Source organism: Cephus cinctus, unplaced genomic scaffold (assembly GCF_000341935.2).
Source record: "Cephus cinctus unplaced genomic scaffold, Ccin1 Ccin1_scaffold0013, whole genome shotgun sequence".
Lineage (NCBI taxonomy): Eukaryota > Metazoa > Arthropoda > Insecta > Hymenoptera > Cephidae > Cephus > Cephus cinctus.
This window is the reverse complement of record NW_014332762.1, coordinates 302,228-329,702: the sequence shown is the minus strand read 5'-3', so window position 1 is coordinate 329,702 and position 27,475 is coordinate 302,228. Positions and strand designations below refer to the sequence as shown.

General features: G+C 37.0%; 3 protein-coding genes and 2 long non-coding RNA genes across 23 annotated transcripts in view; 4 read left to right on the top strand and 1 right to left on the bottom strand.

Annotated features, from left to right (window-relative positions):
* The first annotated feature begins 23 nt into the window (after nucleotides 1-23).
* LOC107265050 lies at nucleotides 24-6,053 on the top strand. 10 transcript variants are annotated; one of them, XM_015734050.2, is made up of 5 exons: nucleotides 146-269; nucleotides 356-376; nucleotides 3,060-3,132; nucleotides 3,238-3,300; nucleotides 3,424-6,053. In XM_015734050.2, the coding sequence occupies exon 5, from the start codon at nucleotides 3,494-3,496 to the stop codon at nucleotides 6,002-6,004; it is 2,511 nt and encodes an 836-aa protein (XP_015589536.1). In that variant the 5' UTR covers nucleotides 146-269; nucleotides 356-376; nucleotides 3,060-3,132; nucleotides 3,238-3,300; nucleotides 3,424-3,493; the 3' UTR covers nucleotides 6,005-6,053. The 10 variants fall into 10 exon arrangements, with proteins under 10 accessions (XP_024947777.1, XP_024947807.1, XP_024947801.1 ...); XM_025092009.1 differs by lacking the exon at nucleotides 356-376 and having other exon boundaries at nucleotides 24-157; XM_025092033.1 differs by lacking the exons at nucleotides 356-376; nucleotides 3,060-3,132 and adding an exon at nucleotides 2,095-2,194 and having other exon boundaries at nucleotides 139-157.
* A 4,939-nt stretch (nucleotides 6,054-10,992) lies between these two features.
* Nucleotides 10,993-13,601, top strand: LOC107264112. The gene is made up of 4 exons (XR_001536843.2): nucleotides 10,993-12,452; nucleotides 12,525-12,778; nucleotides 12,844-12,918; nucleotides 13,476-13,601. It is a non-coding gene; the product is annotated as an uncharacterized LOC107264112 (long non-coding RNA).
* LOC107264037 overlaps nucleotides 12,779-27,475 on the bottom strand; it is a 19,596-nt gene continuing 4,899 nt past the window's right edge. Inside the window, exons 1-7 of one of the 7 annotated variants that reach the window (XM_025080673.1) lie at nucleotides 16,405-16,526; nucleotides 16,291-16,319; nucleotides 15,801-16,063; nucleotides 13,454-15,399; nucleotides 13,132-13,389; nucleotides 13,018-13,079; nucleotides 12,779-12,897 (exon numbers count right to left, since the gene is read on the bottom strand). In XM_025080673.1, coding sequence (XP_024936441.1) covers nucleotides 13,033-13,079; nucleotides 13,132-13,389; nucleotides 13,454-15,068 — 1,920 coding nt within the window. In that variant the 5' untranslated portion in view covers nucleotides 15,069-15,399; nucleotides 15,801-16,063; nucleotides 16,291-16,319; nucleotides 16,405-16,526 and the 3' untranslated portion in view covers nucleotides 12,779-12,897; nucleotides 13,018-13,032. The other 6 variants (XM_025080665.1, XM_025080646.1, XM_025080652.1 and 3 more) reach the window with 6 other exon arrangements.
* LOC107264118 lies at nucleotides 16,664-22,458 on the top strand. Its single transcript, XR_001536852.2, has 3 exons — nucleotides 16,664-16,791; nucleotides 16,858-16,946; nucleotides 20,142-22,458. It is a non-coding gene; the product is annotated as an uncharacterized LOC107264118 (long non-coding RNA).
* LOC107264075 (sex peptide receptor) overlaps nucleotides 25,995-27,475 on the top strand; it is a 17,677-nt gene continuing 16,196 nt past the window's right edge. For 3 of the 4 annotated variants that reach the window (XM_015732001.2, XM_015731949.2, XM_015731957.2), the window contains exon 1: nucleotides 25,995-26,653. The gene's annotated coding sequence lies outside the window, so the exon portion shown is untranslated. The remainder of the gene's footprint in view (nucleotides 26,654-27,475) is intronic. The other variant, XM_015731985.2, reaches the window with a different exon arrangement.

Genomic DNA, 27,475 nt, shown 5'->3' with positions numbered 1-27,475 from the left:
TTAGCAAAGTGCAGTACTAGTGCCACCTCGTGGGGAAACTTGGAAACTGTTAAGGAAGAAATTGAAAATGCTGTTTCAACGCGAACGCTAAGCGAGTGTCCTTTTACGATCTTCGATCTACGTAGCTAATGTCCGAGGCGTTGTTAAAATAATAGCCGTGAGTAAAAGTGCTGGGTATAATTAACACAGTAAATTTTGTTTTATGCGAAATGCGAAACCATTTATCGATGGCTGCGCGCTAGTAAAGCTTACTAGTAGAAATTTTTATGGTAACGATTGGTGTCATTGCTTTTACGAGAGTTAACAATCTTATGCATCTTTGTGCTCACGTACTAAAATTTCTTTAATCATCCAGTAGTGACGTACAGCAGGCAAGGTAGGCGTTTTTGGTTTAATTAACTTTGTCATTTTCAGGATTTATATTTAATCAGCCATACGAGCATCGTGGTTCTGCTACTGGATTCGAATTCATAGATCATACCGATTTGACGTAATACGCGTGTATAAATTTTAACGAATTAATTTTTTTCGGAAAATTTCATGCGACTCTTACATGACTACTGAAGTTTCTTATCAAATCGTCATAGAAATGCAAAATATGCTTCACGCGATGCACGCATTGACGTTACGTACGTATAGCGATTCGAAGATATCAGAGAAAGTAACGAGTTTCCAAGGGCGGGTCAATCGACTTTTTGGATGTGATAAAAATTCGTTCAACAATACTGGTATCTGATAAAAAAAATTCGTTGATAAGCTTTGTCCAATCAGCTTCGATGAAAATTACTGAATCGTGAAAAGTAAAGGTCGTCTCAACTAAAATTTAACAAAGCGTCTGGTTGCTTCTTTTTAGATGGAATAGCCGTTAGTTTATTTTATTGAAATTTTTCATGTGCTTCGGTATCAATAGGATTTTTCAATCAGCTGGAATGAAATGGGGCAGCGAATAAGTTATCAGAGAAGGTGAACCGACTCGTAAAATTTTGACGGGATTGTGGGTGATTTTTTAAGATTTCGAATAATTTTTAACGATTACGCGCATTTGAAATTGCCGACTTCTTACTCCTGGATAAAGTTAGTGACACTCTCGGCGTCCACTCGTGCCTCTTGGCAATCTAATTCAATGCTAGAGACTTACGGTAAGACTTCTTGAAGACTAGAACACACAGTGCTTGTTAGACCTATGTTATATAATCGTGACATTCCTGCTTGCATATGAATCATTAATGACAAAATGGCGTCCCCGCTAGTGTACTTAGAATCATCTGTGGCGTTTAGGTTATGTGCTTTCCGTCCCTTTGCCAACAAGTATTACTCTAATGGGGAAAAAGGCGTAAATATATATATCAGAATTGCCGAAATAAATATTTACAAGCTTTTGCGTAAGGTTTGCCAAATCGACGGAGATCGTTGACACGCGATTACAATTTTTTCGCGATTAAACGCCACCTAGCATTTATTTAAACGACTGAGAATCAAGCGTTGGCGATATACGACAGTAGAGAACAACAAAGAAGTGGTCTATAATTTTGTAACGTTAATCAGGTCTAGATCGTAAACTACGAAATTTGAATTCTACCGTGGCGCCACCTCTTGCTATCCCCATGAATATTATATAACTCTCCAAGTATCCGAGATTCTAAAGATTTCACGAACACAATATTTCCACTGATCGTACCAGTTAGTAATTTTATCCCACGATAATTGCATGCCCTTAACGCGGGACATTTGAATATTCTAAATTGATAGTTTCCTACGTGTTTTTCGTCTCGTCTCGCGTCTGTCACCCAAACTATACACTCTTTCGCAGCTGACAATAATGGAGGTAAAAACACGTAGAAAAAATAAGCTGTCAAACTTAGATACAAATCAAAGATCAGATAAAGTAACTTTGAGCCCTATAAAGTTCGTGGTATGGATTTTATATCTTTTCTCAGTTATCGTATAAATAATTATTAACCTCCAAAATTACAGTTTTCGACCAACTAAACTGTACCGTATTTCTTCCCCTTTCTTTCACAAATGCAGATGTCACTGTTCGACGGAGGTCGAACTCTTTTGCCTTTTACTTTATTCCCGAACGCATTCTTTCAGATTTACTACAACACTTTGGCTTCTACATTCTTCGTATCTGTGGGACGAAACGATCGTTAAAACTGTCGCCATTGACTTTTATACTCACATCAAGTAAATGGTGACTAACTTTTACTAAACTGAAAGATAGAGACAATTGATCAGTCCATCCTATGTTGACATAAAAGTTACATATGTACAGTACTTGTCCATAGTACATACTAAAATTTACAAAATCGTACTGAATCTCTGTGAGGATCTATATATATATATAATCATCGAACGACTTCATTTTTATCGTCTATTTTTCATACAGCGTGATACATAAATATTTTACACATTTAATTATAGGACTAGAATTCACGTGCTTGGCTATCAATCCAGTATATTATTTGCAGACTTTATATTCTGTTTTTCATTTTTTATTTATCACCCCCTAGACTAGTATCATTTGTCCCTTCTGCATTAATGGCCAATTATGGTTGTTATTATTTTTCAAAATAATTGATATGTCCAAGTTCGTCATTTCCCATTCTGCTGTAAGGACGCTTACGTAATGTTGCTTCACGTACATGGTGTACAGATAATAATCTTATTAAAAATCCAAGCGGGCCTTACTCTGTTTACATGGAAACACTTAAAAGTTGGATTACACTGTATAAAGTTATCTACTACAGTTTCTCAATTAACAATGAATCCAAGTATTTAGTAGCTTCGTAATTAAACTGTCCGCGACATGCGATTTCTATTTGAAGTTAACAATCGGTTTGGGGTTATTGATTGCTTTCGATGGGCTCCTCAGAAAGGAATAAAAATTAGTTGGATTTCGAAATGCGATGAACGACCCACGATAGAACGCAATCGCTTGTCACTAGACCTGTGTCATTAGGAAGCCTGAATGACATCAGTGATCTCATATGTCATTCGACCGACGCGTTTTGCTCGTGATATCGGAGGTCGAACCTTTTATTTAGAATACGTTTCAGATATACGGTCACACGAGCAGTATATATTCGGAAAGAATTATTTGAATAGAAAAAAAATTTTTTATGGAAACAGGTGAGACATATATATATATTTATATAATGATATATAAATTTTATACATATATAATTTAACAATTTTTTTTTTTTTTTTTTTGAAAATGTGACATCCCGTGCAAAGTTACAGGAGTTCGGACAAGCATTTACGTGGGATGATGGTAAATTATGTGGGACGATGATAAAGGTAAGGGTTCGAATGAAATTTAACGTGGAATTCTTCACTAACCTGTTGCTCGTGCGAAAATATTTTGTGAGCCCGTAAATGGCTCGATTTTGTATATCGATATTGGATTTTATTGAATTTCAGTACGATCCGTTGGTGTCCATTTTCATCCCCTGAAGTAACCCGCGTGGGTTTGGAAAAGATTGAAAGGAAGATGGGCAAGTTGACGAACGTTTGGATATTTGTGCTGTTCGTTTCTCACGTGAAAGGGGAGCCGTTCTACGGGGTCTATTACAAGGAGCACGTACGGGATCCTGAATTGGGAAAGGAGATGCTAAGGAATTTGGCACGTATCTTGCACCGTGTAAAAAATTCAGCTGAATTTGATCCCTTAAAATTGAGTGTTTGCTCGCTGACCGGTGGTTACGAAATTGCGGATTCGATTACGAAATATCTTGGGAGACTAAATCTTACTACTTATCAAGCCGACATTGATAATCTTTCTAGGACCAGTGCCATTTTGAAGTATGTCGGTGTAACATGGATAATCGTGGTCGATAATTTTCAGATACTTTATCGGTACGTAGAGTCGAAGAATTATCTGTGGGATCCTGCGAGTAAATTCATCATCGTATTTGTCGGCTACGAGAGTGAAAGTTTGCCGAAATTAATTTTCGATTCTCTATGGAGAAAATATAAGGCTTGTAAAGTCCTTGTAACTTTGGCCCAAGAGAACTTTCGGTGTTTATACAAGTATTCGCCCTTCGTGTTTTATCACGAGGAATACGGCACTGTGGAAAAAGTTTACTTGGACGCATCCGAAGTACCCGAAGGACTTCTAGAAGGATCGCAGGAAGAGACGATGAAGGATATTGGTGAATACAGTAAAATATTCAAGATTGAAAATCAGCCGGGTAAATTGATTGAGGAATCAATTTTGAAATTTTCCTTGTTCGACCGAGATACTTGTACAAATATTTACACCGTGGAAAACGGTACAGATAATTTGGAAGATGGATTTAAAAATTGGACCTGTCAGGCTGGAAATAAAAATGTAAAAGTTTGGAAGGATCCGTTGAGGATTTTCGAGGATTTTACTGATTTGAATAATTATCCATTGAACGTGGCTGTTTTCAATTCCCTTATGATGAACATCAGTACGGAGAAGAATGGGAAATATGTCTTCTCCGGGATGGATGCCGAAGCATTGAGGTCCTTGAAGAAATATATGAATTCTCAGTTTCGCATCAAGGTAATCCCAAGCAATTCCTCCCGCAACGATCCCTTCTTGGAAGGGCTGCACAGGATAGAAAACGGAAATATCGATATATCGATCACTGGCTATTTTATGAAGAATTATCAAGACATGAACCATTATAAATACACCGTAGCAGTTTTCGAAGATAAACTGTGTCTCCTGGCGCCATCTTCCGGACCGGTTCCGAAATACGCAATGCCGTTTACACCCTTCAGTCGCCCCTTGTGGTACCTTCTTCTTGCGTACAACGTGATAGTCGCTGTCCTCTGGCACCTGGTGAAACATTACGGCGGTGAAGTTAATCAAGAAAATCATGATGATCCACTAAATCCAAGATGTCACTGGCATATGCCAAGAATATCAAGAGGAAAGATAATACTGTCAAAATTACGTAATGCTTTTAAAAACTGTCAATCTGAACGTATTAGAGAAAATTATAATGGCATGCATCTCTTGACTTCCTACAGGAACAACCCCGAACGCCGAGCCTGGAAAAGAGATCCGCTGCACAAGATACAAACTGGGTCACACGTGTTTCCGCAGATCGAAGAAGATGAACTTGACAGAGTCGCAGGAAAAGATAAATTTGTCAAGCAGCCAGTCACACCTAACTTTTCAACCAACTTCAAGACACACGTTGCAGCTGAGAAATTGCAAGACAAACGACACCAAACGGAACCACCTGATATTCATGCCTGTTTAAAAATATTTGTCGACATATACATAAATATCTTTTATCCTTTGGAAGGTGGAAAATCTTCAGCGCAGCGTTTTTTCCTCTGCAACGTCCTGCTGCTCAGTATCGTCGTCGTTGGACTTTACCAAAGTTGTCTGGTATCGACACTCAGCAAGCCAATGATGAGGAGGGAACTTCATACTCTGGCAGACGTGGCTGAGACCGATTTGACCATAGTAACAAAGTATGACAACCTCTTGGCGAGCACCTTCAGCGAGGACAGCCCCGTCAGTAATATACTTCGTAAGAAAATGAAAACTCTACCGTCAAATATCCATAGCAAGGACTACGTAGCCTTCAGCAGGAAGGCCATTTCTCTGACTCGTTTGGCAACGTTGAAACTCGAGGATTTGACAAGCTATTACGACCAGGAGGGTAATAAATTGATACACGTAGTAGAGGAATATCCTTCGCATTATATGCTGGCATACGTGGTGGGAATTGTATCACCTTACCTGGACAGGATCGACGCGCTGCTCCTTAGAATGATACAGGCTGGTCTGTTTAACCAGTGGTGCGAGAACATGATTTATCCAATAAAAATGAAGGAGAACAGAATCAACGGAAAAAGGAATACCAAGGATATCAAATTAACCTTAAGTCACTACTCTCTTACGTTCCTTGTACTGCTTATTGGATTGTTTGGCTGCACTTTAGTTTTCCTTACGGAATTGTATATCGCCAGGAATTGGAAACGCAGTTCAGTCAAGGTATTCCATGGTAGAAATTAAATCTTGAGAGTGAGTCTGTCAACTAGAATAGACTGTGGCAGTGCGTTGACAATATCAATTCTTTGTATATAGATTCCATTGAAACAGATGCAGACCCATTTATTTTTAGCAAGTCACAGACAAAGTAGACTTTTTGTACTTTTGATAGTTTCTAACTTATTTGATTAACCATACAATATTATGTAATAGTCTGCTCAGTACTTACTACTGGATCATGTTTATGTATTGTATGATCAGCAAAGTTTTATTGACATCTCAAGTGTACATTTAACAGACACTTAGTTTATGGTATTTTTAAATGTTCAAGGAGTAGATCTTTATGATGTAGTCAAGTAACAACGACAAGAGCCATCGACACAGTACTTTCCACCAGCTCCTCCAGGTATACTTCCAACAAAACCGCACGATTTTCTGCATTCAGCCTCGGTGCATTCTGTAATGCATATAATAATATAATTAATGCTTAAAAGGAAATTTTATCTAATCAAATATCTCACTGTACATTCTTGTAAGCACGAAAGACATTGTTATGTTTTACTTGTCAATAATCTTGGGTTAGGGAATATACTCACTGGCGTCAGCTCCCATCAGGAACGCCATGGCCAGCATGATCAGACAAAGGAAATAAAGCAACTTCATGATTCCTCTTCGATATCAACACACGCTGTACGTCTCAAACTGCAAATGTTATGCTTTGGTGGGTCGTCCATTTTATATACGTGGATCGTCCAGTTATCGAGGTCACCTGGATACAACAGGTTCAGAAGTTCAGGAGTGATACGATATTCTATGCAGACTGACCCGGACGACACTTCCTTATCGTTCAGCACAGACTTATTTTTATTCTGAGATATCGTCAGTTTCACTTATTCTTCCTCTCTTTAATCCCATCTAGCAACGGCGTGTTGGAAACTCCCAAGGAAGATTACGTATTTCCACGCGTTCTAAGAGAATCATTCGTTATCAAGGTTACTTGATACTTTAATAAACGTTACCTCAAGATATGGAATGAGATACCAAAATTTCCGTGGAAATAGATTTCTGGAATTTTTTTTTTTCCATTCCAAAAAGCGAATTGGCTATTTGTCAATACATCGGCAGCGTCAGATTCATCGCAATTTTTCTAATCACATCCGGAACAACAGGAGGGCAATTGCTTCTTGTAGCCAAGAGCCAATTCTAAATGACATTGACTTATTGTCTAGTTCACCAGAAGTTACGTCATTCCGTCACCGTGACGACTAGACCTTGGCATCTGTTCCTAAATAACTTTCCTCTGTGTATATATATAAACATGAAGATATATATATATAGGTATACACACACAATATACTCGATATTATGGTAGTTCTTGAACAGATTTATTAACACATTCAACAGTCCGCCAATGAATTCTGTATTAGAACGCAGTTTGCGTTACTAATGCATTTAGAAAATGATCTTGGCTTTACAGTCTCATAAGTGATTACTTTGTAATCTGTCTTATGAACCATTTTACACTGTAGATTTATGTGAATTTTACCTTTTAATGTTTTCAGTTGAAACACACATGACAGACGTGTAAAATAGAGGTAGGTGCTTTAAGACGGGCCTCTTAAGACTACCCATAAAATTAGCAGATGGCGCTGCAGTCGCGTTAAATTTTTCAACTAACTCTGACGACATTCTCTCTTCCATCTAACCACACTTTTCCCAATCTGCGTGAGGATAGGAAAAGAGATACGAATTTTTGCTAAGATTTGTGGTATAATGAAGACAAATTGTCTATTAAAAGTTTTACTCGTAAATCGTAAGTAGCGAGGGGATTTAATAATGTTGATTAATTCGTCCCGGGGACATTCTTCTGCATATGTGCGACAAGACACGTAATTTTGTAAAAGCGTGACCCAAATGCTTAGAAAGACACTTCGCTTCTCTTTAACTTTCTGACGTGTGTTCACAAGGACGTATATCTATATTACGAGAAACTGAGCTTGTCACTTGTTACTATCATCTCATATACTTTGTACGGCACTTTGCCTATGCATTTATGCATTTATGCATACGCGACTCGTATTCAGCTGTGCGAAAGAGAATTTTATCTTTACTTTCGCTCGGTCCGACGCCAAGAGAAGCTTTTCTGCTTCCTTAAAGATAAACATTTGACATTCGAATAGTATCCATCATGTACGTAGAAATTTTCCAAAATATATATTAGCCATGAATAAAATATTTTCTCTAATGCCCATTTTAAATTCTGTATTTTAATACGTACATTGTGCACATTTTTCCGGTAGCCATCTTGTTTCGCCAATCGAATCGTAGCGAACTTTAACACTCCGTAGTCAAAGTGTCTTCCACTTTCGAATCAAGACAATTAACGTTTAGGACTGGATACGTGTAAACTTCCACTACATTTCTCAAGGGGCTATTAAACGAAATTCGGTACCGTTGTGGACTGACGTTCCTACAATTTCTATTCGCGCGTTTCCCGTCGTTTGGTCGCTATCTTTGAAACCTAACTTTACGCCTGACGGATCAATCTCTTCCTCTAAAGTCTTGGGATTCACCGGAATCGCCCACGGAGTAAGGAAGCGTCTACTCTGCGAGGGATAACATTTAGGATTAAGCTTCGTACACACGCGTCTTTCCCATTAACTTACACAAAAATATACACGAGCTGATATGTACATCGAAATAATCTCGGACCGTGCAGTATAATAAAACACTTAGAATTTTCGGTTAACCGTTACGTGACGTAACGATAAATGAAAAATTTTCAATATTTATACCGAAGCATCGCAGTTAAATAACTTTTAGAATACACTTCAGTAATATTTAAAAAAAAAATACAAATTTTCATTTTTATTTTTTAACCACGTGACCAGATCATTCGAATTCAAGCTCGTTAAATGGGCGTGAGAGGGAGAGATTTTTTTAATTTTTAAAACCACTTTTTACTGTGGTTTACAAATCAGAGCCCTACGAGACGCACAAGGAAAGCTTTCAAGAGTTATTACGAATAGGATATAGCGTATCATTTTTATAGTCCTAGCACGTATTTCATTCCCCGAGTCATTCACAATCTGCTAAATACAATTAAGCTGTATCCGAACTGTATTACCTACGTAACTTTACATCAGATTCTATACCTTTTACGCGCGTACATAAATAGTCGCGGCGTTTTTCGTATTTTATCCTTTTCATCTGTCGATAAAAAGTTGAGGCAGACTTTTATAATGTTTTTTTCTTCAGACTTTCCAAACGACCAACCTGAGCCCAAGCGTCGACTTGTCTGTTATTAAAGTGACGTCCTTGTCCTCGGATTCAGCTGGCCGACCAGACTGTTTTACCGACAGAATGTATTACGACGTTAACGGGTATGAGAGTAACTGTAACAATACGTTTTTATTGCCGTTATACAGAAGCTAAATCAAAGTAGGACATAAAAGATAGAAACACGCAATAAAAAAATTCATCCTTATAATCGAAAGATAAGTAAACTGAGGGGAGAATTTTTTATGCAATAATTTTTTTTGTCACGTCAAAACAAATGTATTACGAACCAGAGCCACGAGATAGGCGTCATTCAAGATAATAAAATATATAACGACAGTTGTAATGAATACGTCGGTCCTAAACTAAACAAGTCGAATTAAAAAAAAAAATTGAACAAACCACATCCACGAGATACGTCTAATTTAAGATGATAATATATATAATTATAAATAGAATAAATTTACGAGTTATAAACTCATCGAAATATCTCGAACTTATAATAAACTCGTTTAAGTAATTTCGAGCGTAACTTTGAGAAAAGTTTATTAATTTATCAAAGGGATACTTCGCGTCACGTAGTTTCTCGATGATTTTGATACGAGACAGATTTAATAGTTGTATATTAATGTGACTAATATCGAATTGCCTGTCTAATGTATAATCGACTATTCATTATTTTGCATCGAGCGATGTATCAGGAAATAATTTGCGCTGCGCGTTTAAAATTATATATAATACAAGAACGACGATAATCTTCGCCGAAAATATTATTCTGTGGTTATTGACACTGGCCTCGTGCGTGATATCAGTTCCCTGAAGAATTACGCGATAATAATACTATTATTTGGAAAAAAGAAACTATGAAAATTACATGATTTTTGCACAATTTCTTTTTAGTAAATTAAATATATTATTTTAAAATTAATTTCCTAAAAAGCTTTTGGGAATCAATTAATTTTTATTTAATTACTCCAACAATCCTTTCAGCAAGACATTTTTTTGATCTAGAGTCCGAGACTGTTTATTTTCCATTATTCTGTAAAATTAATTCAAACAGAGTGTATCTGCTTAAAACAATAATCTCGTAGGTACCATTAATGGAATGACTGACGCTTTGAAATTGAATTGTTGAAATGCCCTCGAAGTTCGCAACCACAATTGTCAATTACCAGAAACATAAATACACGCACAGCTACGGCTGTGTTTATGCATAAATGTGTACCTGTGATGTGTTTTACAATAATTTTTACTTGAATTTACGAATATTTGAAATTTCATACCAATACTAATTTCTAGTATGATGTAAGTATATTTAATTAAAAAATATAAAAATTATTGTCGTTATTATTATTTGATTCTTCGTACATGATATAGTTAATATTGTTAAATAAATTATCTTGATGACGTGTCACGTTTTATTTATAAAACAAATGTAATTCGTAACAAACCCGGTGAGTATCTGCCTCCTATACCCCGTTCGGATAAATACGAGTTATCGAAGCTCCTATTACACTGTAGAATACTGCTTGGTTAATTTAAGTCTTATTTTGCACTGTACTTTTTTTTAATTGCTTTCTTTGCGTAATTGTTTGCCTCGCGATAACTATGGATGCAATTAGCTACAGTACTTTATAGCTATTATATTTTCCTATACAAATATCAAGTGGATATAAAACACTAATAAAGATGTCTGTTAACAGTATTTACTACTGAGACTTATAACCTGAAATTTTATACCTGAGAAAATATAACTGTGTACAATTGTGCTGCGATATGTTTAAGGGACTGTGTTTGTACTGTAAGCCATAAGAAGATGGCCCCTTTAAGTATAACTATTTATGAGAGCTTGGATTTGCACATGTCATCCTGACGATTAGATTTGTCTTGTCAATTCTCTTTTTCCGAAGGATAACGTATATGTGGATACAATAATTTTTATTGTTATTTCTTAAGCGTACGTTGATGTTCGTAATTAATTGACTCCCGAGACTAAAAAATTCTGAGTCCATTTTTTCTTTTAAAAGTTGGATCAACTTCTTCAGGAAAGACTTCATCTTGAATTTTCTAAGTATAAAATGTCACGTTTAATAGAGCGATGATGCGTTTTTATTTATGTTGAGTGCTCGAGTCCATTAATTTAAAAGATCTATTTTTTCACTTCTATATTGACTTAATACCTTAGCTCATGTTCCACGTTACTTGGTAGATGCGAGGTATCAAGTATAAAAGAATTTTAAATCAAGTGCAGAAAGAATGTATATTGAGCGTGGAAAAGGACAGTTTTTTAATAGTTGTCAAGTAGTTGCAAAATGAAATGAGAGTATATTTTAGGTATGCGTGTCATGGTTGCATAATTATTAAATTAAATATTAATATATTCAGAGGTTAGGTTAGCTAATTTCACATGGAAGCTAGATCCGTAAGACTTAAATCAAATATTACATCCATCATGTGTAAGCTTAGTTTTTCTGTGAAAATATATAAATTTATAAAGTTTTTACACCAACAAGTAATATCCACTCTGATGGATGGGCCATTGCGTTGTAGATTGCTAGCAAATTGCTATTGCACATTAGTTGAGAATAATTCCATGTCTTAGGTAAATTAGAGCGCGCGAATAATTTATTAAAAGAAAAAGAATACAAGAAGGACGAAGCAGTAAAGCTTGCGTTCGAAAAGGGATGGCGTTCTTATACAAGACTTGATTGAAAAATAATACGTTCCCGCTGAAAGTGCATATCCACCGTGGGAATAGCTATTACCGTGGTAACCAGAACAAGGTCTACCTTGGAAAGTTTAAATTAACTATAGCAAAAAGTCTATCTCTCATCAAGGCCAAAGGTTACTGGTTTGAAATACCTTTCGAGAATTTGAAATATCAATATAATTTAAAAAGTTCTCTATGTAATTTCGTTTAGTGGAATATCTAAAGAAGTAATATCAGAGGAGAAAAAAGAACAGATATGAAGTCTGTCAAAGGTCTCATTTAGAATTTCATATTTGCTGCTTCGTACGGCGCCATCTTGGTAATGTGTACTGCGCATGCGCGACCGAGAGTTCTCATAAGCGTCATAGACAAACGAATGTTCGACGTAGCAGACGAAAAACTCATGCTTTTATTTTCTGATGTCTGGCTGGCAAGGAAATGAGAAACAAGAAGCTACCTGCGTTTCAAGATTTTCATAAAAAGGTAATCTGTCGTCAAGTACCCTTATCAATTTATTAGTTACCCCTTGGCTCAGATCAGGAATGTCAAATGTAGGTAGGAGCTCAACGGTATTTTATTGCTAACGCCGTCCTTGCGTTAGGTACGACCTTGACATTTGAATAATCGCCTCAAACACACTGTGCAGTAACGAGAAGTGCTTTAATACTGGAAAAAATAAATAAACTTCCATCTCTAACGCAAGAGCGTGAAGATTTATGAAACGCACAATGACGTCCAACGTATTTGACTTTGGCGTCATTTAACGCTAACCGTAGCCTTGTGCTCTTACATCATGTATTACACTATTGGTGAGTAAACACGTCGAAAGGAATAACATACAAATTCAATTGTTCCCTTGATGCAAATATTTCAGGTTATACGTATCCTTTGCGTTCGCAAAAGAATATTATCGTGCTGCAGCTCAGACCTAGGAGTAAAATTACAAATGGTATGTAGAGATGATTTACCCGGATCACTACTGGTTTGGTAGTAGAAATATCTTCTATATCGGGTTTCATGTCTTTGAACCATTTTCCATATAACCCACCGTTTTGAATCCTTCCTATAATCTCGTTGATACGTGGGAGAAATACTGATCCTGTAAAATGGCTATAAAATTTCTGTAAATAATATTTCTTAAATTCATTATAAACTCAATTACCTTTTGTCACGACGAAAGCAAGAATGTATTTTTTTGGACATTCGTTCACCACGTGCATTCGATAACTTCCAAATATCGAAAAAGGCAGGAATTTCTTACGCTCTAAGACACCAGCATTTCCCATCACGTATGCTCTGTAATGCATCTCGGTCGTATTTACTAAGTATAACTTAGCTTGAAGATTCGATAAAACGGCTGTATCGTCATTGGCAAAAACGTCGGTCTGAAGATTTTTGAAGTTTGTCAAGATTTCCATCCCTGATATAAATAGGATTAATTATTTTTTCAACTATAATTCTCCCTTCATCCATCAACTACTCACCACTTTTTTCCAATTCTTTCAGTGTCTCGATATTCTTGTAAAAAGCCGGCTTGCTGTAGCTGGACGTAAGCTGACTGGTAAAACTTCCACCCAAAACAACCCCTAGGAGTAAACTACAAACGAGTACAACTCTCTCAGAGACACGATCACCGGCCATCTCCAAGGGTTGGATGCTGGATAATAATACCTTCCATATAAAGGAGGTCGGATGATCTACATTTAATTGCGCCTTGGGATGCATCAAGAAAACTCTGCCAAAGGATTTCTTCGGATTTTTTATATCCGGACTGTCATATGCTTTCGACCAATTCCATTTGCCCCTATTCCTTTGATCTCCCCTGCAGCAATTACCATGTGTCCCTTTTACATCCAGGTGAGCGTCAAAGAATCCCATGACTTCGTTTCCATATGTCTTTCGAAAATTTCCAAAGGCCTTTGACGATCTATTTATCCTACCATTTTTTTTCATTATCAAACCCGAGTATCCAGTATTTCTTAAAACACCTGAAAATCCCTTTTCCCTATCAGCCCCAAAAATCATCCTGTTCCTCAAATATATAACAGATACAATTATATGAGTAACGATAATCAGTAACCAAGTTTCAGCCGAAAAAACTCTCACGATCGCCAAATAATTTGGTATGGCGCCTCTTTTCGGTACCACGACACATACACTGTCGCTCGTTACGTAACCCGTGAATTCAAAGAGATTTATGTCGTAGTCTTTGATAAAGAAGCCATTAAATCCAACGTCAGAGGTATGACGAATCAATTGCCGAAGCGTATTGGTAAATGTATCGTCTGTAGTATTAAAAGTTGATTCGCTTGAGTCCTGACACATCGGACTGACGTTCATCATTTTGCAAATTTCAGTCATGGCCTTCCGGTCGGATCCGACATAACCATAACCTTCTTCCATTTTTGTCATCGTGACGTACTCGAACGTCGATACAGCGAGCTTGTAGCCATTGAAGTCACGTCGCGATACAAAAGTATCGATACGAAGCTGAGTGGAGATTCGTAAAGCACCAAATTCACTCGAATCGTTCTCAAGCATGCTCCTGTCGCTCCTCATCTCATTTACGACCGCCTTATCACTCGGTTCGAACGGATCGTAGTAAACGTATTTATCCCCAATCGAAATCACCACTTTGTAAATTCTTCTTAGCCTCCACAGACGTTCAAGGGCCGCATGGAAACTTACATAGAGAATTTCGTCCCCCAGCGAGAATTCAGTCTCGGCGATGTAACGTAAGACGTAAAAATTGCCAGTGTTCCAAAAGTCACTTTCGTACTTATTCAATGTACTTTCTATGCCGTGTAAGCCGTCGAGGAGCAAGACGCAAACGTTGGATTGAATAATCGGAACGGTATTCTCAGTACGAATTTTTTTTATAGGCACGTAAAAATCCTCAAACATTTGTCGATAAAATTCGTCCATACTCGTACGATTTTTATCAAAGACGATCAGACTGGTGAGACGGGACTCCTTCATTAGGTTTTTCATAAAACTTCGAAGTCCGTTCGTATCGATCTTTCCCGTGTCGAGATAAGGGATTTTGCACTGTGCAATTATAAAAAGAGTTAAGTGAAGAAAACAACGCGAAACGAGCATGGCTCCGAGGGACTCTAATCGACAATCAAGTGTTACGGTATTTCGCGAAATTTTAAAAAATATACGTAACAGCGTGTACTTGAAAACATCTCGTTTTGCGTAATTCAAAATTTTTTTTCTGGATTCACAAAGAACCTGCGCCAGTCGATAAGTCTTTCCTTGTTGTTAGCCAGGTGAGTTTTTTTTTTTTAATATTTCGCAGGCTTCATATCATCGAACATCTCAGTGTTGATTTTATACTTTTCCCATCTTATTTACGTCTCTATCGTGTTTATAACAATTTCATGAGTATCTCTTGGGAATTTCAAGTACATCTTATGGCTTCCAATTTCTACGAAAAGGTGCTGAATTAGATTTGATGTTTTATTTAAGTCTGTCGCAAAAAAAGGTTCACGGAATCTTCAATATATATAATGAAATTCCTACTCTGGCAATACTACAGTAGATCCTTTTCTTCTTTACTACTTAAAACTAACCAGCTTGCGCGCTATACTTCTTTTCTTTTATTTTTTGGTTTCTATCTTGTTAACTACACCTGTGCGACGTGCAGAATAAATACAAGCGTTCAATAATCTGGATTTACCCTTGCACTTGTGCTGTTTAAACAAATTATAGCTCTGACACTTGTTTCCCTTTATCTTGGTAAAACGTCTCGCTCGACGTTGCACATGCTTGGATTAAAATATTGATTTAGTTAACTGTGCAGCAAGTGGAAAAAGACTCTTGGCTTACCTTTCAAGTTTTGCGCAACTGTCAACAACATCCACTTGCTGTCACTTAGAAATTTGTCCACTCGACTGAAAAGGGCCGCGGTAAATGTAATAATATCCAGGCGAAATTACTTCGTAAATTTGAGCTCTGTCTCTATAAACTTTGGAGCGTAGACCGAAAATTTACATCGAAAATCTCGTCCCTCGGCGAGAAGCCATCTCCGTGGGTGGTAAGTGAGTAAAGAATATCAATTTTCCGAAAGAGACTCGAATCCTGCTCAGTATCTGAAATAAACTTGTTACGTTGGTCATTATTGATTTTTTGAAAAATTAAACTCCAAATCCAATTTATTACCGTGTCTTGTCTTGGAAAGGAACAAAAGCTCGTAACAGCGTTAAAAGTGCATTTTATTTTAATGCAAATAAAATTTCACTTAATTTTCATAAATTTCGATAGACGTTTAAAATTAGAAAAATCTTTTGATTAAACTTTAAATAATTTAATAGCATACCTCCCACAATTTTACTCCTCGACAACCACCTGAAAGTCATTAATTTTTGTAATTGCGACAAAAATCAATCGAGCACTGTGAAAGAGTTGAAAATTTCTGTAAACACAAACCTACCGGGTGGTCCGATTGAAAGCAATTGCACCACAGACTGCTTAGCTATGATTATTTTTAGCTCACTCACCCGGTATACGTACTCGACCGTTGTCTAGCTATTACAGTACTTCGATCTTATCGACGCATCTCGACGTTAATTTACTTAGTACATGAAAAGCCACCTTTGTTGTCGACAGTACATCGCGGAGCAAATCGAAGACAACTTTGTCGTTACAACCAGGAAGGATCGGTATCGTTCAGCCGGGTTATAACGACACCTTGCGTGTACCCAGTATTTCAGTGTTTAATGAGTATACTCGTAAAGATAGGCAGACTGTGATAAGTTATCAATATTGATATACCGCTGTTGAAAACACGACTTAAAATGTCATTTCCCTAGGACTAATGGTACGTACGATCGTGAATCTGTCATCGTCTCAGCCGAGCGTCTATGCGATTCTTTTTTACCCGCAGGACGTCAACATGGCTAACGAGTCTTCGCGTGTCGTTCCTAGGAGGCAGCTTTTTCCGATCCTAACCTCCACAGGCGTTGCTTATACACGGTGAGTATGTTTAGTAACTCCGTGTGAAGTAATATTAGACAAGGTAAGGATAATAAAAGGAATAGAATAGGACGGCTGCGTGGTGTCAGAATCTGCGTGTAAGAATACTTAGTGTATATACGTCGCTTGGAAATGATTTACGTTCTGTTTGAAAAGGGCCGTATAGAAATATTTTCAGAGCCCAGACTAACGCCGGACACGGATGCAACGACCTTTTATGGAAGACGTCCCGGGCTCATATGTAATTTATGCGAGGTCTTATCGCAGTGCATTATGGTTATACGGGCATGCTGGGATCTTTACGTTTAACCTATTCGAGGTGAATGTTTTGTTTGCTTCTTACTGAAATCCTTAAGATTCGCTGCGTCGTACCTTCGCTTTCTTTGTTATTAGATCGTACTTGTGAATCGATCTTCTTGTGAACTATTTTCAAGGGGACGGCGAGTGTCGTGAGGCTTTTTGTTTTCCTTCCTGCGTTCTTCGGGCTTTCGTCTTTTTTCAATCTTTAATCTAATGTCGTTAAGGGCTTGCGAGTTACGTGAATTGGTGATGGGGAGAATTTTTATGTATCGAGAAACTATAAGACTCTATTGTCGGTGGCTACTGTTGAAAAATAAAGTCCGAATCAGGAGGGAGATATATATGTACTTTGAGAACGCACGAGTGACGTAGTGCTATTTATGTCTCCTGTAGGAATACTTGAACGTGCTTTACCATTTAAACTGGATAGAACGATTGTTGCGTGACAGTTGAAATTAAAGCTGGGAAAGGACGTTTAATCCTTGCCGTTGGTAAGGATTACCGGTTAACCTTAAGATTGTGAATCGTTCCTCGGCATAGGTGTAACGTGCAATTGTCGACTAATCCCGGCGAATGGAAGGGCTCGGGAAACAATTTAAAAGTCTTACCGGTTTCTGCTCTCGGCGTAAAATATCTCAGCTCGAAATTCTTGATCTTTTCTGAGCTTGTTCTCTTATTATTTTCCAATTTCAAAACTCGAGGAGCTTTCGAAGTTCGATCATCTTTTTTTTTCAATACCAATGAGATAAGGATTTCATGTTATTACCTTTTGACGATCCTTTAACGTGCGAGCTTCGTCTCCGTAGACTTTTTCACATGATCCTAATTGTCTTTTTGTGGGATAAATGAATTTTCTCGTGGATACAATGAGTTTTTCAGGCTTACGGATCGGAAGCTCTGGGTTCTTCGAGTGGTATCTCAAGGTACAGCGAATATTTTTTTATTTTTTTATTTATTCTCAAAATTCAAGCGTTTAGTCCTCATTTTATTCGTCCTTTTCTTCTGCCTTGTGCCGCGCGAATTTCTGTGTATGAAATTTATCCGTTAATTCACTATATACCTGCTTACGAATGTTTCGCATTGGAATTCGTCATTTTTAGTTCGACTCGTAGGAAAAGAAAGCTTCTACGAGGTTCTATGGGACGAAAACGTTCATATTTGCCCATACGTGTTTCTGGAATTGTCAGCCAAAGAGGAGAGGGGTCCCGGAGGGTTAGGATATTTCGTAAAAATATATTTTTCACGCTCGTACAATTATTATTTAACTATTGCGCAATGCACATTTCCTCGGGCGCACTGGACCTCATTTCCTACGTGACGTAATTTGATTTCAAGACATTCTTACCGGTACACGGTTCATTTAATAAGATTAACTGTAGCAAGACGAGGAGAGCTTAAAGGATAGCTTCCTGAACAAACAGATAAGAACGGCTTTTTTTTCTTCTTTCCGTTGGAAAATAAATGAAGAAATTTTAATTTTTAACTTTCCACGCATGTCTTTCGTACAAACATTAAAATCTTTCTGCTTTATTGTCATATTAATAAATTCTTTGCGCACGATTAATTCCATTCGCAACGTTACTCTATAAAATCTCATTAAATTCAATCCTGATGTATTCCAGCTGCGTCGCCTCTAGAAATAATTCGAGAGCTCTAATATTTTCATTGGAATGCCCAACCGTCGGCGATCCGATTCTTTACCGATTCGAATCGCATATTTCTGTCACGATTTAGTAAACAGTATCTTTAATGTTTCTTAACAGCGAATATGTATATATAATAAAGATCCAATCAGAGTTGGTTGAACTACGTAAAAATTACAAAAAATGTCTACCTTCTTCTTCTTCTTTCTAAACCCCTCTACGTTCCTTTATCTAATATTAGAAACCTCGAACGAGCCAATCGAAATCTGTTGCAATTTTACTAAGGCCATGATCTCATCGGTCTTGTAGCAAAGGATCTTCCGTTTGATTCAATCTTTCAATGTCTGCCGATACCACGTTTTGCCCTAAGGGTTGGTAGTAAGGGTTGAGACGGATACGTAGTAGCTATTCCTACCACAAATCAATAGTCTGACTTAATAGTTTCACTGTAATTGAAATATATTTTTAAATATTATATTTAATTGATATTTTTTACGTTGGCTATGTTGAAAATATTTAAAAATCTGTTTTGTGTTATTTGTGAGAAAAAAATTTTTTGAAAAAATCAACATGACTCTCTTATTTTTTTGCTATTGAGATGACGTATAAAATAGGTTATTTATTTTTCATTAAATTCGTTTTATTTATCGAACCCAAAAAAAGAAATTCAATTTTATTTAAATTTCTTGAGCACTCGATTCGCTTTAGCGGATGGGTGGATTTTAAAGGAAAAATAAAATTTCGCTGATAAATAGATTGCTGCAATATCGCGCTGCTATAAATAAAGAACAGAGCGGATGGATATCTGCTTTCAATAAAGGGTGAACTGAAGTATTTATTAATATCGATTGACGTAGTTTGAGGTGACAGTATGGGAACCTTTTCACTGGAGATAGATGAGTAACGGGATTGAGTAACGTAAAGCGATTGATATATTAGCTCGACTCGAATTTTACGGTATACATGTACAGAGTAAAAGTAAAATTTTTACTGGCGCGCTTTTATTAAATTCAGATATTTTTTATAAAATTTTTAAAATAATTACGAAACAAAATTTTTTTAAAAAATATTTCTTCAACAGCAGCTTTGCTTCGTTATTCACCATTGCGTTTATTTATACGTATCGAATGGAGCTGCGAATCAATTTGATGGCTGCGTACGGTACTGCGCTGACTTTTTATCTTATTCGAGTCAATTAATGTTTAAATTGCAATACCTTTTTTTTCATCTAATTTATACAATTTCCCGCCAGACGCTAGCTTCAATTTTCTCAACGTGCATTCCGCATATTCCATCAGAGTCAAGCGAGGCAGCCAAACCTCAACCGTTAAATTCCCAGCTGACTTCACTTCGTCCGACGTGGTAGCAGCCGTCTTTAAGCTGGATCAGCAGAGACCGAAGTAATGACCTCATAAGAATGGGAAGCACAGGGGGATCGGGAAGATCTAAGTGCGTGGAAGATTATAAAGGACCAAAGGGAGTACGAGAAGACATGAGAGCCAAGAAGAAAAAAGGATAACGAAAATCGCCAAAGCAGCAAAGGTGGCTTAAGCAAAGAAAAAGAAAAAAAAAGTCGTCTGGTTGAAAAAAAAAAAAATTCGAAATTTATTACGTCAACTCCCAATAAGAACGAATATCATTATCGCTGAAGAATTTTAATGAAAATTTATTACCTAACAAGACTTTTCATCGAAACGTCACCCAAGCCATTTAACACCGTCACATTACCCGGACTCGCTCGCGGCCTTATGAATTATCTGAAAAATTATGAAAATTAGGTAATACACAACTGGCGTCGTGTCTGGTTTGCTACGTGATCATCCAAACACGATAATGTCTGGAGTTAAATGAGGCAGCTAATTTATTTATGAAAATTGAACAGTGTAACTGATATATCTATATATATTTGGCCCGATCAAGCAATCCGTGAAATGGCCAAAAGCTGTTACTCTCAGGGATCGATAATTATCATGCCATCCGCTTGTACCTTGTCCTATCTGCATATACACCTAAAATGTAATAGACCAACCAAGTGGGTTACTACATATAGCGGTACACACGAGTAATCCTACTGTGACATAGTTTAACCTAAAATTCCACGTACATTAATTATCGTGGTTAGGATGCCAGATAGAGGCGTAATTTAATTGAAAATTGTAAATAATTCCTTACGCGAGGTTTCTCATATTTTTTTAAAGCTTCATTAAATTTACTCCCCGGCAGACGTTTCCTTTGACAATTTATTTACCTCCGTCTAAGTAATGCATTATGTGCATGGTAACATTATTTTACGAAAATTTAATGCTACACGTTCTACCAGGGGCGTACGTAACCTCTAGGAAATTGTGCATATAGGGAACTATCGAGACGAGGGAACGACGTCTTTTTTTTGGATCTTATAGAAATTTTTTTTTATTTTGAGATATCAATGCCAATCCATTGTCTCAGAATCAAATTTCAAAGATATAAATTCAGAATAATCTCATTCGGATTGTTTAACGAGAATCCTGCGAGGAATCCTGGTGCCATTGATATTCGATAAACACGGGCTGACCAACGTTCCAATTACCTGCTGACATAACCTCAAAGCTCGTGTAGCGCCACAGATGCGTAAACGCTCTGAAATTGGATTCGCCACGTCACGCAGACTCTATTCCCTTGGGAATAGTCAACAGATACTCCTGGCTTATTGGTCGCAGCCAGTGGACACTGCGAGGACTGTGGTACAATAACAGTGTTATTGGCCACCTATGACGGCACTTAGTAGCTTTAACAGGAATATTAATTGGACTAATTGTAAGGATACGTCAGTCTGGACCAATCGGAAGAAGCTGCAAGAAAAAATTAGGACAGCCCATTAGCATGTTGGCTTTGAAACGTCAAGTCGATGACGAGGGCTGATAGACGCATGATGGATAGGTCAGTGAATTTTTTACGTCATCCGAGTGAAGATTGGATTTCAAGTTGAGAGGGGTTCGCTTTGTATCCCTGTACCAAAACACCCAGTAATAATTACGTAACGACTAGGTCACAATTTTGTACTTCGATATATGCCGATCGCGCGATACTCGGCTGTTTTTTCGGCGAATATCAAATATCGAACGTCCAACTGTTGCTTTGCTTGGATATGGGCGAGTATTAGATTAAATACATAGCAAGTTAATTATAGTTGACCCGAGTATGGTCTGAGTCAACTTGTAAGCATATATGACTTTCTCACTTGAAGATGGTTTACTTTGTGCATTCATGAAAAGCTACCACTAGGGTTTACCAATGATAATGAAGGAAGTGATTAGCCTGTTTATTCTGTTTTCACGCTTTTTACAGAAATAACAATCAGGGTTGCCATGGTTACGTAACTAAGGTAGAAGTTGTATCTTGGTAATATTGGAATTTTGAATTTATCAATTTCACGATTTTACCTCTTTATAGAGAAATTTCGACATTTTTCGTAGCCTAGCTTCACGTACTATCGAACTGATCATTTTTATACATTGAAACTAATTAAGAATTACAATTATTGTTGGAAGTAATATCAGACACTTGTAAATGCCCAAGGCGTGATTCAATGTGACATTTGACCCCTAATCAATTATTCTTATCACTTTCATCTTGCGCCATCATATTGGTATATGCATAATCAGCAAGTAAATATTAATGTCAATCTAGTTACTCGGATTTTTCACAAAATTTTTTACATACTCGGCTTCACTGTCAGCAGGTTATTCATTCGCTGTATCCGGCAGGACTTGACGTTTTTACGATCACTGGGATATACCTAATTCGTTTTCTTATCAGAATAGAGAATTTCACAAAGATAGATACCTTGGGGAAGGACATTTACGATGGGATGTTTTACTACTTACTTTCACGCGACTGAGGAAAAAAAGGAAAAAAAATCTCTCGACAAAATAAACTCGTAATAATTCTCGACTCTCGTTTCCTTGATTTTTGTGTCACGCACGTGGGTCCCCTGAATCGTTGCTACAAAGCATAAAGCTTGTGCGAAAAGTGAAAAGCGGTATTTATGAATTTCGGCGGTATTTTTCAAATAGAAAATTTGGAGTATAAAAATGAAATCAATGATTTTTTTTTCCACCCAAACCGAATCAAAATTTGTGGATACAGCAACGCGGGTGTTATTTTGAAAACTCAATAATTTTACTTCTCCTAATAACGTTGAGTTTTACACGCGCTTTCGTGTGATCCCGTAAACCATTGAATTTCGTCAATACAGTATTCCAGTAAAATTAATTAAAAATACCAAAGAACAAATCCTATAGGCAATCTCATGCAGAATACGCGAAAGGCCTATTTATTAAATTAATGAATTATTATTCGCAGTAAATTCCCTCTACCATAAAACAATGGACGAGAGGAAGAAATAAATATTAAACTCGACTCTCGAGAACCCCGTGATTTTTTTCCATAATTCTCTTGTTTTTATCCCACCTAAAGCTCACCGGTTAAATCTACAATGCAAAAGCCCCGAAATATACGGCCCTAGTCTAATTCGTTCTCCCGATAGTATCTGCCCCTAGGATATTTCTGTTATTTCTAATTTTCCAGAACGACTGTACTTTTAACCGCATTAGGTCAAACTTCCATTTTGCAGTACAGCAGTGTAACGTACAGTGCGTACTAGGAGTTTACCAGGTATCGTGTAAGTGTGTCTTTTCGTCGGTGACAAAAAAAGTACCATTTATCCTCACCACGTGCCTTGTTATCGTACGTAAGATTATTAAGAAATTCACTTAACCTGTATTTTTAAATTTGAAATATCAATTTCACTGAAAACATATGAAAAATCGATTTTTCCCATCGCGAATCGAAAATATTTTGATTCGCAGAGTTCCAGCGTTATTTGATAAAAAAATGTGAAATACTCGTTTATTCCAGCCAAGGAATTTAAAGCTGTGCTAAAGTCAATCTGAACGCTTTAAGAGAATCCAGGCTATTCACAGGGACGAGTGGTGGTCGGATGTCAGGTTAGGTCTGATTACGGTTCATCCAGAAAGGCTTTAAAACAGCTTCATTATGGTATTCAAGCTTTTTCGGAGTTTTCATCTTCGACCTACTGTAAAATATTCAACGGGTCGATAACCAAAGAAAAGGAGATGCATATGCATGTAGGTAGGTACCTGACTATGGATTTACATATATTCTATGCACGTATCTACATATACATATACCAGCCACGTATAAACGGAGTGCACGTCGCCCTGTCTGCTTAATTTAAGAAATATACGTTGAGTGCTATTTAGACACGGATTTACTTGGAAGCAAAGCCATTGTTTTATTTTACTTGCATTTTTTTGCTCGAAAAATAAAGTCCCGCGAGTAAGTTTCTGTGTTGGGTGAATTTACGTGGACAGACGTCTGCGAATAGGCGAATTGTGGGTAGAAGAGAATGTGACGTGCACCCTTGGGGGCAAGAAATGAATCAAGGACGCAAAAGAAGCCAGAAAGGGAGAAAACAGACAATTATTTAAGATCCAGTATGGAAGACGAAGGCGGAATGATATTTTACATCGAAAAGACATTTTCGATGCGAATTCGAAAATTTGATTTATCATTATTATTAGCAAATTTTATTTTGCTTATTTGATTTCCGTGAACGATTTTTTTTTACGAAATATGACGCATTCATTTTTTTTCTGATGTTTGATATACACGAATCGAATTTCGTGCCTGAAATTTTCACGAAAACGTGATTCGAATCTCATTCTCAAATTTGACTCGTAATTTCCTGGTTGCTGTTATTGATTATTTGTAATCTTGTTATCTGCGCGACTAATGATTTCGTGAATTTCTTTTTTGGCTTTTTTGACAGTTCATCAGTGGCGTGGTCTTGGAGGGACAGTAGATGTGAGTTGCTAGTGAGAAAAAAATCCTCACAGCTGAGAGATAATCAAATATATTATATAAATTCTCATAATACAGTGCAAAAGGTGTAATCAAGTTTCTACAAATGTCCTAGAGTCTCGATTTAAAAAAAAAAATACCGTTAAAATATTTTCATTCTCATTAACTTTTTAGCGATGCAAAATTTGTATAATGTAAAAAAAAAACAAATAAAATATTTAATGGATATCAAGTAAATCTAAAACATCACCTACAACCAATACTCATTCGAAACAAATGCGAACCACCCAATGACAATAAAGTACTTAGTCGTACAGTAACCGATAACCACACGATTATTTCATAAGTCATTAATCAAATGTAATTTCCCCCCAGAATCTTCAACTCTTTACCAATGCAAAATATGTATATTGTAAAAAAAAAACAGATAAAATATTAAATGGATATCATAGTAAATCTAAAAAATCCCCCACAACCAATACTCATTCGAAACAAATGCGAACCAAAAAAAAAACAGATAAAATATTAAATGGATATCATAGTAAATCTAAAGAATGCCCCACAACCAATACTCATTGGAAACAAATGCGACCCAATGACAATAAAGTACTTAATGGTACAGTAACCGATAACCACACGATTATTTCATAAGTCATTAATCAAATGTAGTTTCCTCCCAGAATCTACATGTCAATTACTCCATCCTCAAAGTTCCACGTACAACAATCCTATAACAGAGGGTCCCCCCTACGTCTGTCAAATGGTGTTTAGTATCTTCCACGAAAAATTCAACGAGACAACTTTTACGTTTCTTATATGTATACCTATCGAAACCTTTTTCGTCGAAAAACACGAAAATACCTAAGGCTTTCCAAAGGCAGCTTACTCCGCGGCAAAAGAAGTACATAAAAATAAAACCCATGAATCATATAACAAAAGACGCTGTCGTCGTCATAGTAATTCATTGGGCTCATTGAGAATATATCAAAGAGTGTAAAAGCTCCTATATCGGATGTATACTCCATAATACTATCCATGGACCAGTATCGCGCAGGCTTCTGTGGAGGAAGAGGCAGAGTAGTAGGGGAGCGAGAGAGTGCGAAGAGGGGGAGGGATAGAGCGTGAACCAGAGTAAGGAAGATAGTAGATTAAGGGAATAGAAGACTGAGGAGGGCAGGGAGAGCCAGTGTGTGCGTGTCCGAACACGTCGGAGAGTGGGCAAAGTACAGAGCGTCGTAGAGAATTTTCGTCAGTAGCATCCCGACGCCGGACCCGTGTTCGAGCATCCCCTGGTCCTCGTACCAACCCCACTCCGTATTCTAACCTGTTGCCTTGGTAATCAGATAAAACACGGCTCCCTGTAAAATGTTCGCGAAATAATGGCATTTCCGCGTAAGTGCGACTGCCAGTCGTGCGTGTACGCGTCAAATGTGAATGGGCGTTATGGTAAATAGATCGAATTTTGGAAATTTTTCGTAAAGCATCTTTTTTTGGAAAACTTTTTTTTTTTGTGTATCCGAATAAACACTAAATTTTTTCGGTGACTCGTTGTTTCATCAAACGTGACGATTGAATAGTTCTCGGGACCGAGGGATAAAAATTATTTGTTCAAAATTTTATTTCTCGAAAATAATTTTTTTGGACTTTTCTAAATATTCGAATTTATGTTTTACACTGTAACACTTTTTTTTTATGAATCTATTAAATATTCTATCGAAAAGTATTTATTCGAGTGTTCGAACGCGATTAAGGATTTTTGTACATTTTTATCAATCAATCGTGTCTTCGAGACGGATAATATATTTTTGCTTTTTCGATGGATTCGGGATTGGTTTATCCGCGGAGATTATTTAACTCGCCGACGGTCAACGTCTCGCACAGATCTTTTCCCTTGAGAACGTAAGTAAAGCGAATTCTTCTAAGGCGCCATATACGATTATTAGGAATTCGTGGGTCGATAAAGAGAATTTCTGGTATCCTGTATATCTCGTATATGTCCTCGTCCACGAAAAAGTACAATGGCTTGTCGGGAGTAACAATTTTGTCTATATATTTTATTAGCCGATCAGGAATCGCTTTGGAAAATGAAGCGTTTGAATTTTCGAAGCTAAGCTAACCTGTAGGTATCAGGGTTTACGGATTTAAAAAAAAAAACATTATAGCATATATTTACATACAATTAACGTATACGTCGAATTTTTTCGACTTTTCTTATTTTAAATTCCAATTAATCGACTTTTAAGGTTTTTGACATAATTTACTATTATTATCCTTATCACTCGGAACGAATTGGTAATCGCATCACGTTCGATCATTAAACCTGCAACTCGTCTGGCTACGCGTCAGACACTCTACTCATAGATATAGATATATAAGCACCTACCCTCATACTAACCGTCTTTTCCAGGTTTCCTTTCCACTCGGCTATCTGCTTTCATTCGATTATTTCCAAGTGCCACTTCCGACGTCCCTTTCATTCCGACTCTCCTAAAATTTCGAAATTCTAACACTGGACAATTCGTAGTAAATAAATTCATACCACACATTCGCTTTTAGAATTTGGAAAGAAATTTCGAAAGTGCTTATCGAAAAATTCGGCTGAATCGCGAAGAACCCGAAAACTTTCTCACTACTAAAACAAATAATTGAATAGCTGTCAAGTGCGCTTCGGGTTGAGTATAAGAATCGACGTCCTAGTGGATTTACGAAGACGTCAAATTC

Excerpts from the sequence above, each read along its gene's own strand:
- LOC107265050 (XM_025092039.1), top strand. The coding sequence starts at position 3,494 with ATGGGCAAGTTGACGAACGTTTGGATATTTGTGCTGTTCGTTTCTCAC.